The sequence below is a fragment of the Protobothrops mucrosquamatus genome, unplaced genomic scaffold (genome assembly GCF_001527695.2).
Source record: "Protobothrops mucrosquamatus isolate PMUCROS unplaced genomic scaffold, P.Mucros_1.0 scaffold638, whole genome shotgun sequence".
Taxonomy (NCBI): domain Eukaryota; kingdom Metazoa; phylum Chordata; class Lepidosauria; order Squamata; family Viperidae; genus Protobothrops; species Protobothrops mucrosquamatus.
The window spans coordinates 981,892-996,131 of NW_015386930.1; the positions used below are offsets into that span (position 1 = coordinate 981,892).

Genomic DNA, 14,240 nt, shown 5'->3' on the forward strand with positions numbered 1-14,240 from the left:
AAAGGCAGCATAGGGCAGAGATAACTGAGAAAAAAGCAAATCTCAGAACCTCTTAAGAAGGCTGAGGATCTATATAGAACAATATGATAATATCAAGACCACAGTAAGCCATGTTTGTTTATGAGTGCATGTTATGTTTAAGGTCTAGCTAAAAAGAGCAAATAATCTTGTGTAAATGTCATTTAAACGTCAATCTTAAAAGCCACTTTAACATCTTAATTTAACCTCCCGTGAAATACAACAAAGTATAGAATCACAGATACACTGTAGCGTATAAACATGCCAACAATCAATTATTTTTAATAGCATAAAACAAATACTTTCAGAAATTAAAAATGCAAGTAAGTATTGACTAAAGTAGAAAACAATTGAATCCTCTGGAGCTCATATTTCACACTTTGTTGATATCAGCAATCGTTTAAAAAATTGACCTGCCCTTCAAGCAATTACAACTTGAGGCAGTAAAAATAGAATTAATCCAGATAATCATCAGAAGTCTAGTCACCGAAGGAAGGGAGGGAGGGAGGGAGAGAGGGGGAGAGGGAGGGAGGGAGAGAGGGAGGGAGGGTGATTACCAGCAGTTATTTGAGAATATCTTTACCTCCCTTCTAACAATAATGAGGTCAAGAAACATATTGTAAATCTTTCAAATAATTAGACTCTGTTCTTGCTTACTTTCTAGAAGTTCTCCATTCACAAGCCACTGAATTGAAGGTTTGGGGTTACCATTGGCACGGCAAAGCAGTCTTCCATCTTCACCAGGAGCCAGAATAAGGTTCTCTGGTTCATCCAACCAATATGGGGAAGCTTTAGAACAAAAGTGATAAATATAAAAAAAGATGCTATAGCTGTCATTATAGTGATCTATTGGAGACAATATGGATATGAAAGAAAAAGAAATAAAAAAAGAAAACTACAGGAAAGGTGAAATGACTACAGGAAGACAAATTATGAGTTTTATATGGAGAAGTACTAGAACATAGTACAAGACACAGAGGTTGCTTGGAACATAGTGAACACAATTATGTTACAGACTAGTTACACTTTTTTCATAGAAGTGGTGTCCTTTGCTGTTCATATAAATGGGATAAAGGATGGCATGTTCTGTAAATACATTTATAAACTTTTCTAATGACTGGAAGCTGAAATGAAGCAAGGCTTCCTTTCAGTTAATAATAAGAGTTAATAAACTAGTAGACCAGCAAAATGCTGTGGACGTAGTATACTTAAATTTTAGTAAGGCATTTGATAAAGTAGACCACAACCTACTCCTTGGTAAGCTAGAAAAAGGTGGAATAGACAACATCATCACCAGTTGGATCTGCAGCTGGCTGACAAACCATACTCAACGAGTAGTCCTCAATGGCACTACATTCACATGGAGAGAAGTAAGCAGTGGGGTACCACAAAATTCCGTCTTAGGCCCAGTACTCCTCAATATCTTCATAAATGACTTAGATGAGAAAATTGAAGGGGAACTCATCAAATTTGCAGATGACACCAAACTAACAGGAGTAGCCAACACCCCATAAGACAAACTCAGGATCCAAAAAGATATAGACAAACTTGAAGAATGGGCCTTATCCAACGAAATGAGTTTCAATGTGGAAAAAGCAAAGTTTTATATTTAGGCAGGAAAAATCAACGGTTTAAGTACAGATTAGGCGAGACCTGGCTCAAAAACAGCAACTATGAGAGGGACTTTGAAGTCCTAGTAGATGATCACTTGACTATGAGCCAGCAGTGTGCAGCAGCAGACAAAAAAGCCAATACAATCCTGGGTTGTATAAACAGAGGCATAGAATCAAGATCACGTGAAGTATTAGTACCGCTTTATAAAACTCTAGTAAGACCACACCTGGAATACTGCAGCCAATTTTGGTCACCATATCACAAAAAAGATGCTGAGAGTTTGGAAAAAAATCAGAGAAGAGCAACTAAGATGATCAAAGGCCTGGAGACTAAAACATACGAAGAATGGCTGCGGGACTTGGGTTTGGCTAGTCTAAAGAAAAGAAGAAACAGGGAAGACATGATAGCAGTATTCCAATATCTGAGGGGCTGTCACAAGGAAGAGGGGGTCACGTTGTTCATCAGAGCACCAGAGGGAAGGACGAGAACAATGGTTGGAAACTGATCAAAGAGAGAAGCAACCTGGAATTAAGGAGAAACTTCCTGACAGTGAGGACAATCAACCAGTGGAACAGCTTGCCTACAGATATTGTGGGCACTCCATCACTGGAGATTTTAAAGAAGAGACTAGACAATCACCTGTCTGAGATGGTATAGGTTCTCCTGCTTGAGCAGGGGGCTGGACTAGAAGACTTCCAAGGTCCCTTCCAGCTCTATTCTATTCTATTCTATTCTATTCTATTCTATTCTATTCTATTCTATTCTATTCTATTCTATTCTATTCTATTCTATTCTATTGGGATGATCCTAAAATAAGCAACAATCTGTACATATTGAAAGCAAGTTAATCAGAACAAGAATAAAAGGCAGCTGGAGATCCTCTATTTTTGCTACTTATTAATTTACTTGCATAGAATATATAGAAAAGGGGGAAGAATTTTGGAAAACCTTTAGTTTTTGAGGGCCCAAAAAATTTAGTGATATAATATTTGATCTTTAGGGCATATAAATGGGAATGTATTTGAAAAGGTCTCATAATTTGAATACATTTTGCTTATGTCTCATCCTTTGAACTCTTAGAAAGCCAGTTTATTACATTTATTTATGTATCAAATTTATATAACTACCAATCTCACAAGATGTGACTTTGGCAGTGTAATAACAAAGATATACAGTAATAAACATGTAATACAATGGTCATTAGAAAAAGTTTTAAAAGCACAAGGCACTCAAGTGATTAGATTAGCAAGGGAGCCACTTCCCCTGGTCCCCAGGCCTGATGATATAGCGGGTCTTGAGAGACTTCTGAAAAATAAGAAGGGATGAAGCTGACCTTACTTTGGGAAGGATGATGGTGGTGCTGGTGGTGAATGTTCCATAAAGTGGTCACTATGGCAGAGAAGGTATCAGTCTTATCAGGTAGACCAAAGGGGAAACATGGCCAAATAAGCTAATTCTACTTTATTACAAAGCTGCATTAACAGAATTTAGCAAGTCTGCCATCACTGTTATATCCTGATAATTTAGGCAGGCTCCTTTTTAAGACACTTGCTCTACCCACTATGTAGTTGTGGGTTATGGTCTCTCTTATGTGACTGCTCCCCAATTCACTGTACCTAAGGAACAATGACAGTTTTATGTTTTCTTCCACTTGGCTGAATAAAGATATGTAGGTTTGTGTTCAAAACAGTAATTTGCTATTCAGGAAGCATTCTAATACCATGTTCCCATCACACGGTTAGACTGCCCCCAGAAAGATTTCCTATGTAAGCCTCCTTCACTGGTCTTTTGCATTACCAGCTGCTGGAGAATAAGAAGGCACAGTAAATGTGACCTACCTTTCACTTTCACCAAGATACTATGGCGACTAATGCCCACTTTGTTGGAAGCTAAGCAGAAATATTCCCCAGAATCTTCCTCAGAAACATTTGCAATATGAAGAGCCTTGTTAAAGTTTTCCAACTTGATCCTGCCCGATGGGAGATCACCACCCTTTTTGTGCCACATGATACCTGGTGTTGGACTGAAGGAACAAAAAAAAAAAATCCAGAAGATTTAAGCATTTGATGCCAATATTTTTCCAACCTGAATTATGTATTATAAAGAAATTTTCTGGAAACTTGACCTCAAAATATTTGTTCTCTCAAAATGCCTGCCAAACAACTTGAGAGGCAAGGACATCAATGAGAAGAGACTAATTAATTAATTATTAAACATATTCATGTATAAAATTAAGTTGTTAGTTTTTGGCTCCTGAGACTAAAGATTTCAGATAGTATCCTGTGAGAGAGTTTTCTGTGAAATGTTTGAGAGATATACCAGCATAAACAACACCAAACTAGATGAATCAATTTATCTGACTTTCTGGGTAAGATGAATAACTTGAAAACTGTGTTATATATAAGTGTGTAAGCTCTGGAGCTTGCATAATATCACCACAACAATTTTTCATCACTTGCTCCCCCTGCCCATAAACATCAATGATTAATCCCACTAAAATTATGTTTTTGAATTTTATCATTTGAATTATTTCCTTTTCGTTCTTGTGAAGTTATCTTTTATTTACCAAACCAAAAATTATTAAGAATAAGCAACTGGCTGTGATTTTATCTCCAAGAATTTAGACCAGAATATATTTGACAAACCATGGTTTCCCTGATCCCAACTGGTACGTACACTCCTGAGGCAATGCATTCCAGCAAGAGGTCTTCTCCTCTTAGCACCGTCTGACTGCTTGAGGTCCCAGTAGGGTACATGAAGCTGGGCTGCCTTTCTGCAATACCTCGGGCTGAAATCAGGACATGAGGGAGGAAAAATACAGAATTGTAAATCCTTCTCCAAAGGGCAGTGTGAAAATGAAAGACAATAGGAAACAAGCAAATTAGAGAATATTTGCAACATCCAAGATCTGACGTGGGAATCTACAAAGAGATTGGTAAAATACTAAAATGGAACAAAGTTTCAGTGGAAAAATCAGACAATGGCACAGAGACATAATAGAATGGAATGAAGCAGTAATAATAGTTGTAATAATAAGTTACTTTATTGACAGCAAAACAGATAAATATTTACCATATTTCAAATTTAACCATGTGCAAATTTGATGTTTAGAAAAAGGAAATTCAAAGTTTCATTTTTTCAAAATAAAAATACTGCAGAAATGTCCCTATAAAGTGTCAATTTATACCTGTTTGTGGAGATCACAATTACCTATAGTATTCAATAAAATTCCAATGCTACTTCAAAAATATTTGTGAAATTTACAGTGGGAAAATATGAATTACAAGAAACAACTATAACAATTAAATCAAATGTTGTTAAAAAACATTATGTAATAAGATGTTCAATATTATGTGCTGAGTCTCATGGAAACTGTGACATTCACTTAAACCTGATTGTGATTCGTCCTTGCTCAAGTGAAAAAAATCATATTTTGATACTAAGCTATTGAGCAAGCCATTCCACTGAGCCATGAATTCTTCCTTCAGCCAAAGGCATGTTCATAAGATATTTCATTGCACAAGATTTTCACAAAACATTATAAAGGGCATTTGTAAGACTGCCTCTCCACAATTCTCTCTGGCCATCCTGAGAGAGTTGGTATATTCTGGGACCTATCCATTAAACAATCACATTATAAAACCCAATAGGCATTCCTTCTTTATACTTGTGTCTATCCTCTAAAATATTCCCTCCATGGTCTGTATGGCTCCAATTCAATTGATCTTTAAGATAGAATTAAAGACCTAGCTCTTCCCACAGGCACCAAGTTAAGGGTGGAGTGTGATCCCACCAATTGTATAGTAATTGTGGTGTATAGAGGGGGTCATTCCCCCCCCCCCCAGTGTGTTCTTGGTATTTTGTATTTTACTTTTATTGTTTTAATCCTCTGTAAGCTGGTTAGAGTTGTCAGCTAGTGGACAGTGTTAGAATTCAATTACATAAATAAATTCTACTTCAGATGTGCTACACCAGGTGTCCCCAACCTCTCTGTCTTTGGCCGAGTATCGTGCCATGGTCCATTAGGAACCAGGCCGTGCAAGCAGAGAGCGAGCACGTGAAACCATCCCCTGCCCCCCCACCGCCACTGCCAGTCCAGAGCCAGAAAGGTTGGGGAGTGCTGTGCTGCACTATCAGAACAACACACTTCTTCTTTTCCATTCTCACAATAATGAATATAGCCTTGTTTGTACAGCAAAAATTTTAAAACTCAACTTAACCAAGCTAACTTATATTGGGATCCAGAGAAACTAAAAATATGTCAACTTTGATTTTTACTGATCTATATTTTAAGAAAACTATCACACTCAATTAGTTCATTGACATGTCATTTTTAATGAAATATTTACATTCTCTTTGTATAGCAAATCCAGATTATTTTTAGGATCTGTTTCAGAGGAAAAAAATGTCACAAAGAAGGAGCTACCTCAACATTAAAGCCAGTAATTAAGGGTTTTTTAACAAGAAAATTGTCCCTTATCTATAGCAGAGAGCATAAAAAGCTTTGGCTTAAAGCAATTATCTGTACTGTTGGCTGCAAATTAGCATTCCTCGTTAAAATACATAGAATGAAAAAAAAATCAAGAATCTGATTATCCACTTTAGCATTATAACATGATGAAGTAGCACTGAAAATCAAGGACTGATTACTGATTTAATATGAAGGATTCAAAGTACAACATTAACAAAAGCATTCTAAGATTGGCAAAATCTTTTGGTCCCAAAACCATGGCTTTATTAAATGATTAATTGAATTTAGATCTAATATTAACCGGATCTCAATTTAATGGGATGCAAAGGAAAATATAATTAATTCCATAGATCTAAATGACTCTGAAGAATGGAAGAATCTCTGTGTTAGGTTACAATACTTGAAACTAACATAATTCCAAATATCAGTTCTAAAGACTCTGTCATTGTGGATGCCTTAATAAATCATTGGATGGAGTTCTTGCTTTTGATTTGTGCACAAATATCAAAATGAGCTTATGATATGACTAAATATTCTACTGTAGCGATCACAACTATATTTCTAAATAATACTTATGATTTCTCCCTCAAAGAAATATGAACTCTGGGGGAAGGAAAATAAATGAACAAAAGAAATAAAAGATTTCTGCCCATGATAAGAAGTTAATTCACAGTTAATTTGATGAGCAAAAATAACATGCCATACCATTAGTACTCATTTCATAAAAATGAAATTCGAATTCATCAAAATAGGTTTCAAAACAAGAAGACAGCTGACATAAGATCTTTTAAAAAAAGCCGTTATGTGGAAAGAATCTTGAATAAATGGTGTCATAAAACAAGCAATTATTCCATGCTGTTCAATATGGACTCATTTTGTTAATTAAATGAAAATTACCACAGAGAGTGACATTTCTCTAAGCTCTGTGCATGCAAATGTGCACTACACATGTGCACTACAAAGAAATATTTAAAGCAAAACAAAGGACAAATATAAGAGCTGTAGAAAGGTTAAGACAAACATCTGAGCAGAACAGTTACAAAAAAATTGGCAGGTGAACAGAAAAAATTGCAAACAAAACAGGTTAAAAACATGTATAAAACTTACAGATAAACAATTAAGATACAAAGAGGCAGTAGTTATGTTATTTTTAAAATATTATTTATTTACTAGATTTCTATTCTTCCTTTTCTCTAGAAGCTCAAGATAGCAACATGAGATTTTTTTCTCTTTGGAACCTGACAGGATTGTGTTAATAAGTGTTAAGAGAAAGAAATGTTTGCAATTAATCATTAATTAACAGCATCTAACAGAGGGTCTTTATGTGTTAGAATGCTGGGCTAAATCTTCCTATGTGATAGGGCACAGATACAGATACATACATTTGAGTTTTCGGTTTAGAGCAGATTTCTACTGATTCCTTTCAAATTGACTTTGAAACCAACAGGGATTGTATGAAATAGCTAAATTGTTCTTGCAGTTCCTCTACTGAACTTTACGTTTTTGCAGATATTTAGATCAATGTACAGATGAAGACATTGAAATAGAATAATTCTAGAAAGAGTATTTGTAAACAGCACTTTGGTGAAAACATTCCTGCCCATAAAATAGGAGAATGACAACTTCCCAAGATATTTACAGATAAATTGCTTATTCAATTTCCACCGAAAACTTTGATGAAATAATACACCGATATGCAAATAATTATTTAAGGGGGTGTTTCTTTTGAAGCTTAATTAAAGTGAAGCATTTCTTCAAAGCTTTGCCAATCTAAATGGATGCAATTTAACAAAGCATCCATCTTTTCATAGGGTATGTACTGTTGAATAATCCTAACATTGTTCCTCTTATTGCTTATACTCTATGCACACAGATTTGTGTCCCTAAACTTCCTGTAAATCTACCTATTGCTGAAACAATTAACAATTAAACAATGAAATCTAGTCAGCTTTGCATCTATCACAACAGGCAAGAGGTCTAAAGCTGTGAATATGGCATAGATCCTCTTAATTGGATTTATAAAATGTATAAAATGTAATGGAAAGAGATTATATGTTACTAAATTCCATGATTCTGACCAATGAGATATTATTCATATATTCCTATAAGTAAACCTGTTTTGTGAAAAAGCCAGAAGAGTGAAGAACAGAACATTAGCCTTAGGATTAGGAGCTTAATCTTAATTAATTTTTGTCAAAATAAAATTTCTACAGTTAATGTTGCTCTAGTTTTGACACAGCGGCAGTGAATGTTTTCACGGATTAAAATTAAACATGCTTTCCTTTGGCATGCAAAAAGCTAAAATACACACTAATCCCAAACATTCTATTTTTTCACAGCATAAGCATATATGAGGGGCAAGGATAAGTATACATGCTGTGTCCCCTGACACTGCATCCTACATAAACTGGAGAGGAAATAACTACAGGAGAGCTTTCTCTACTTATTTAGAGCAGTGGTGGGATTCAAATATGTAACAACCGGTTCTCTGTGTGGATGCTGCCTCCGGAAGTCCATTCTGGGCCTGGGCAACAAAAAATTAGCTACCGGTTCTGCAGAAGTGGTGTGAACTGGCTGAATCCCACCACTGATTTAGAGTAACCATTTCATAAAGAATCTTGATTTTCCAAAATTATAACTTGCTAGAAGAGCCTATTAATATCAATACAGTTCTTTGTTGCAGAACTTGTCGAAAATGATAGGATATCAATGGGGCAAGAGATACATATATACGTTTCCCATCTTGGAATAATTCAGGCATTACATGAAAGTATAAAAATGTGCAGGAATCTTGTGTGGGTGGTGTGTATGTGTGTGTGTGTGTTAAACTTAATTATTACTGCCCACCTGAAGCCTATTCTTTCCCTTCTCTAGTCAAACTCAAGAATGGAACAGAATTTTTTGGTAATTTGCAAATTCTGCTACATCATATGCAAAATGTGCAAAAGACTGATTGATAAGCTCAGCTAATCTTGTAATTTGTTCTTTTTTATATCTAACTTGTATTTATTCTTGAGTTTTGTTTTGTAATGAACTTTGCAAAAAAGATACTAAGAAAATGAGTATGTATACAAGTAGTCCTCGATTTATGACCACAATTGAGCCTAAAATTTCTGTTATTAAGTGAGACATTTAAGTGAGTTTTGACCCATTTTATGACTTTTCTTGCCTCGGTTGTTAAGTAAATCACTAAAGTTGTTTATTTAGTAACACGGTTGTTAAGTGAATCTGGCTTCCCCATTCACTTTGCTTGTCAGAAGGTCGCAAAAGCGGATCACATGACCTTGGGACACAGCAACCGTCATAAAGATGAACCAGTTGCTAAGCATCTGAATATTGATCACACGATCATGGGGATGCTGCAAAGGTCGTAACTTAAAAAAATGGTCACAAGTCACTTTTTCAGTGTCGTCATAACTTTGAACGGTCACTAAATGAACTGTTGTAAGAAGAGGACTACCTGTGTTTAAAAACATTCAGATTGAGTTTGCTATTGTCTATTTATTTACAATATGGGCACACGAATCCTCATTTCTGTAATAATGGTTCTCAATAACAATAAAGTACCTCTCAATAACAATAAAGAAGTCTAATTTAAATGCAGATATTTCTCAAAATATAATTCAAGATTTTTTAAAGGGAGGCAAAGTTGATTAAAAAACTAGAAAAATCTTTCTTAAAACTATAATTAGAAAAGAAATGGGTGGAATCCAGCAGGCTACTTCATTTGCAAGACATTCTTCCATCAATACACTATAAGGGATGAAGTAATGTCGCACGGTGCAGTTCTTCATGCTACCTCCAAATCTGCTTTGGAGAGATGCAAAGCCCAAAAGAGTTTTTTGAGGCTGTTTAGGAGAGTTGTGCAGAAAGTATGGAAAATGTGGTTTACTAAGGCAAAGCATTGAAGAATTGGACGGTCTGGTTTGGGATGAACTAAAATCCAGACAAAATGAGCAAGGAATGTCTGGTGCACATCACTCATCCTTTCCCCTCTGCAACACCCAGCAAAACATACTCCACTAGCAACTGAAAGGAAATGATGGAAATCAACCAAACTCCTGTAATATTTCATTCTTAAGTCTGATTTCATAATATCAAACCAAGCAAGCAATCAAACAACAAAAAAGGCCCTGGATTCGTTGGAGTCTTCAACTTTGGAGTCTGCATCTCTCTCTTATGAGAATTATATCCTTGTATGAAAAATGAAAAGCAAAGTTATACACAAATAGTTCATTAGTCTTGGAGGAAAATGGGATTGATCGGCACATATCAATTATAACCTTAGAAAGATAAAGATAATTTAATCACCGTTTCCATAGCAAGTCTTTTTAAAAAGATTTTTCTAACCTCTAGTCATATAGGAACATTTTCCTATAGTTTTTCTTAGATCAATGATATCTGAAGACCAGAAATGTCCAAAAGATAGTTCCTAGTGTTACCAAAGTACTAGAAGAAATTAAGGGTGAGGTTTTCAGAGTCAAGCTGAATGTAAGAGGTTGAATGAAGCCAAATACACAGTTTCTTTACAGACTACTAAATAAGCATAGAGATGGATACATTTAGAAAAATCAAGCTTAGTCTGATTGTGGAAATAATGTTTAACCTGTTTTCCTAAATTAAAAAAAACCCCAGTATCAGGTAAAAGTCTGTTGAAGGTTTCTAAAATGATCCCTTGTCCTATAACCAAACATTTTTTTAAAAAGGGGGGGAGGAATAAGAACCATCTATTTCAGTGGTTCTCAACCTTTTTAATGCTGCGACCCCAACCGGTCGTAAGTCGAGGACTAAACCGGTCGTAAGTCGAGGACTAAACCGGTCGTAAGTCGAGGACTAAACTGGTCATACGTCGAGGACTACCCAACCGGTTGTAAGTCGAGGACTTTCCCTGCCTGGGAGCGCCGCGCATGCGTGGTTCCGCCCCCTGCGCCGGCTGAGGTGTAGCTGGCAAGCGGCAGAGACGGAACAGGCTGACCACCAGCTGGCCCAGCCCAAGGGAGGTAAGGCACCCGCCGGAAAAGGGGGGAAAAATGGCGGACAAAAAAAATGGCGGACAAAAAAAATGGCGGACAGCCTTGCTTGGCGACCCCCATAAAATGGTCGATCGACCCCAAATGGGGTCCCGACCCACAGGTTGAGAACCACTGATCTATTTCCAGTTTACAAAGTAGGTTTTGCAAACTGGAACAAGAAAATTCCACAACGAATTGCACCCTGATTCAGGTGACCCTGAGAGCACAGACAAACCCCCAAGTGACCTCAGCAGCTCTCAGAGAGAGTTCTAAGGACCAGATGACTGCAAAAAAATACAATTCTTCCATTTCTCCCCACCCCCATCCTATCACAACCTATCCTTCCATCCCCCTCAGAACTGATGAAGCTTCTTGGATGAGAAGCAAAATGTTTTCTTCTTCTTCTTCAAGGAAAAAAAAAACAGTCCAGTTGCCTTTTGAAGAAAAAATCACCTTTGAGATAGCTATGACCTGGATGACTGAGAATCTCCACAAACATATTAAATAAAACTTCTCCATTTAAAAACAGGAGGATCACTTAATCTCCTGAGAATTCTGTGGTGCAGGATCATATCCACAAGAAAGCTGTGGACTAAAAACACAAAATAAAACTAGAGTTTCACATTTTATTGCTATTCTAATTTCCAAAAACATATTCAAATAAATGATATTCCTTAAAAATATTTAAATGTTTGGGTCTGTAGATAAATCAACTGGACAGTGACATCTTTTTTCTTAAGCGGATTAGTAGGGCTGTTTTAAAATTCTTTCACCCTTCCTTCCCATCTCTGTTCTCCTTGGACACTAATGCAAAACAATCATGTGAGAAGATAAATAATTTTCAATGTTTTCTAAATAGAAACAACATAAATTAAGAAATGCCTGAATAATAAAAATACAGTTCCATTAATGCTGCCACATTTGCAGAGAAGATGGTTTCTCTGAACATTGCCAGCACAGCTGGTACAGAAAGGACCTTGCTGTTATTACTCCAACTAAGCTATTCATAATAAATACTTACTGGTCAGGATTTTGAGGGTGTAAGGATTTTTCTGCTGGATGGTATGTGTGAAAGCAAAGCGAGCATTGCAGCTATAGTCAGTCAGAGCATCCTGCTGCATGACATTAGAGAAATACAAGTCACCATTCTGCCCTTGAGAGACGCGCTTGTCTTGATGGATTGGCTCCATGGCTGGAAGAAGGAACAGCAATTCTTTTTAGAATTCATAGCTGTATTACATAGCTATGTGCTACATTTCATAGCTGCATTGGAACCAATGACCATTATCTACTAGGCATAACAAGCTCCAAACGCCACATGTTAATTCCTGCTAGCATTAAGAAGCTAGAATAATTGAGCCACCATAATTATTGTGATGAATGCAGATAGGAAAAACCTTTTGAGATGCTTTCCTTTAATATTAATCTTTTCACATATGATCATACAGTGAAATTTATGAAAACAATTTATGGTGTTTTTCATGTAAACATTAGTTGCTTTTGTACTTGTAGTCAAACGGATTTCGTCCCCTTGCTATCTAGCCGATGTGAAAAAAAGAAGATATTTACGAATCTAGAAGGCAGGGCACCGATTTTTTTAAAATGTAAATTAACTTTTGCTAATTGCTGCAGTCAGCCAGCCCATTTATTTATCTGGACAACTTTCAGGGGTATGAGAACACACCAAAGAAATACATTTCAAAAAGTGAGATCCTGCATATATATATTTTGGAATACTATAATGCAGTAGTTTGGGACAGAGATGGGGCAAAATGCCTTGGACCAACTCTGTCTGCACCTCCAGATGTATTTAATTAAAAAGCAACAGCTACTAACTGACAACATGTCCTCCATGTTGCTTTTGAGAACATGGAAGGAGAAAAAAGTAGGTAGATTATATAATCAATCAGAATAGAGCTGGAAGGGACTTTGGAGGTCTTCTAGTCCAACCCCCTGCTCAAACAGGAGACCCTATACCATTTCAGACAAGTGACTGCCCAATCTCTTCTTAAAACAGCTTGATGGCAAGCTGTTCCACAGGTCCTCACTGTTAGAAAGTTTCTCCTTAGTTCCAGGTTGCTTCTCTCCTTGTTTAGTTTCCACCCATTGTTTCTTGTCTTGCCTTCTGGTGCTTTGGTAAATAAGTTGACCCCCTTCTCTTTGTGGCAACCTCTCAAATACTGGAATAGTGCTATCATATCATCCCTAGTCTTTCTTTTCTCTAGACTAGCCAAATCCAAATCCTGCAATCGTTCTTTATATGTTTTAGATTCCAAGCCTTTAATCATCTTAGTTGCTCTTCTTTGCCACTTTTTCCAAAGTCTCAACATCTTTTTTGTAATGTGGTGACCAAAACTGGATGCAGTATTCCAGGCGTGGTCTTACTAAGACTTTATGAAGTGGTACTAATGCTTTATGTGATTTTGATTCTATGCCTCTGTTTATACAATCAAAGATTGTAATAGTTTTTTTGGCTGCTGCCACACACTGCTGGCTCTTATTTAAGTGATCATCCACTAGGACTCTAAGGTCCCTCTCACAGTTACTGATTTTGAGCCAGATTTAGTCTAATCTGTACTTGTAACTTTGGGTTTTTCTGCCTAAGTGTAAAACCTTGCTTTTCTCCACATTAAATTTCGTTTTGTTAGATAGGACCCATTGTTCAAGTCTGCCAAGATCTTTTTGGATCCTGAGCTTGTCTTCTGGGGTGCTGGCTATTCCTAACCGCTTAATGTCATCTGCAAATTTGATGAGCTCCCTTTCTATTCCCTCATCTAAGTCATTTATGAAGATATTGATGAGTACTGGTCCTATGATGGAACCCTGTGGCACTCCACTGCTTACTTCCCTCCATGTAGTTGTAGTACCATTAAGGACTACTCGCTGAGTATGGTTTGTTAGCCAGTTACAAATCCATCTGTGATGCTGTCTATCCCACATTTTTCTAACTTACCAAGAAGTAGTTTGTGGTCTACTTTGTTGAATGCCTTGCTGAAGTCTACGTATACTATGTCCACAGCATTTCACTGGTCTACTAATTTAGTCACTTTGTCAAAGAATGAAATAAGATTCCTTTGCAGCTATATCATAGTTGGCAAATATGTCCCTTCTATATATGTTATACA

At 36.5% G+C, this 14,240-nt stretch overlaps 1 protein-coding gene across 1 annotated transcript in view; it reads right to left on the bottom strand.

Annotated features, from left to right (window-relative positions):
- The window catches only part of NFASC (neurofascin), a 93,186-nt gene that overhangs the window by 64,546 nt on the left and 14,400 nt on the right, over positions 1-14,240 (bottom strand). The window contains exons 6-9 of the mRNA XM_029284475.1: positions 12,137-12,307; positions 4,309-4,420; positions 3,471-3,655; positions 676-807 (exon numbers count right to left, since the gene is read on the bottom strand). Of these exons, the coding sequence (XP_029140308.1) occupies positions 676-807; positions 3,471-3,655; positions 4,309-4,420; positions 12,137-12,307 (600 nt within the window). The remainder of the gene's footprint in view (positions 1-675; positions 808-3,470; positions 3,656-4,308; positions 4,421-12,136; positions 12,308-14,240) is intronic.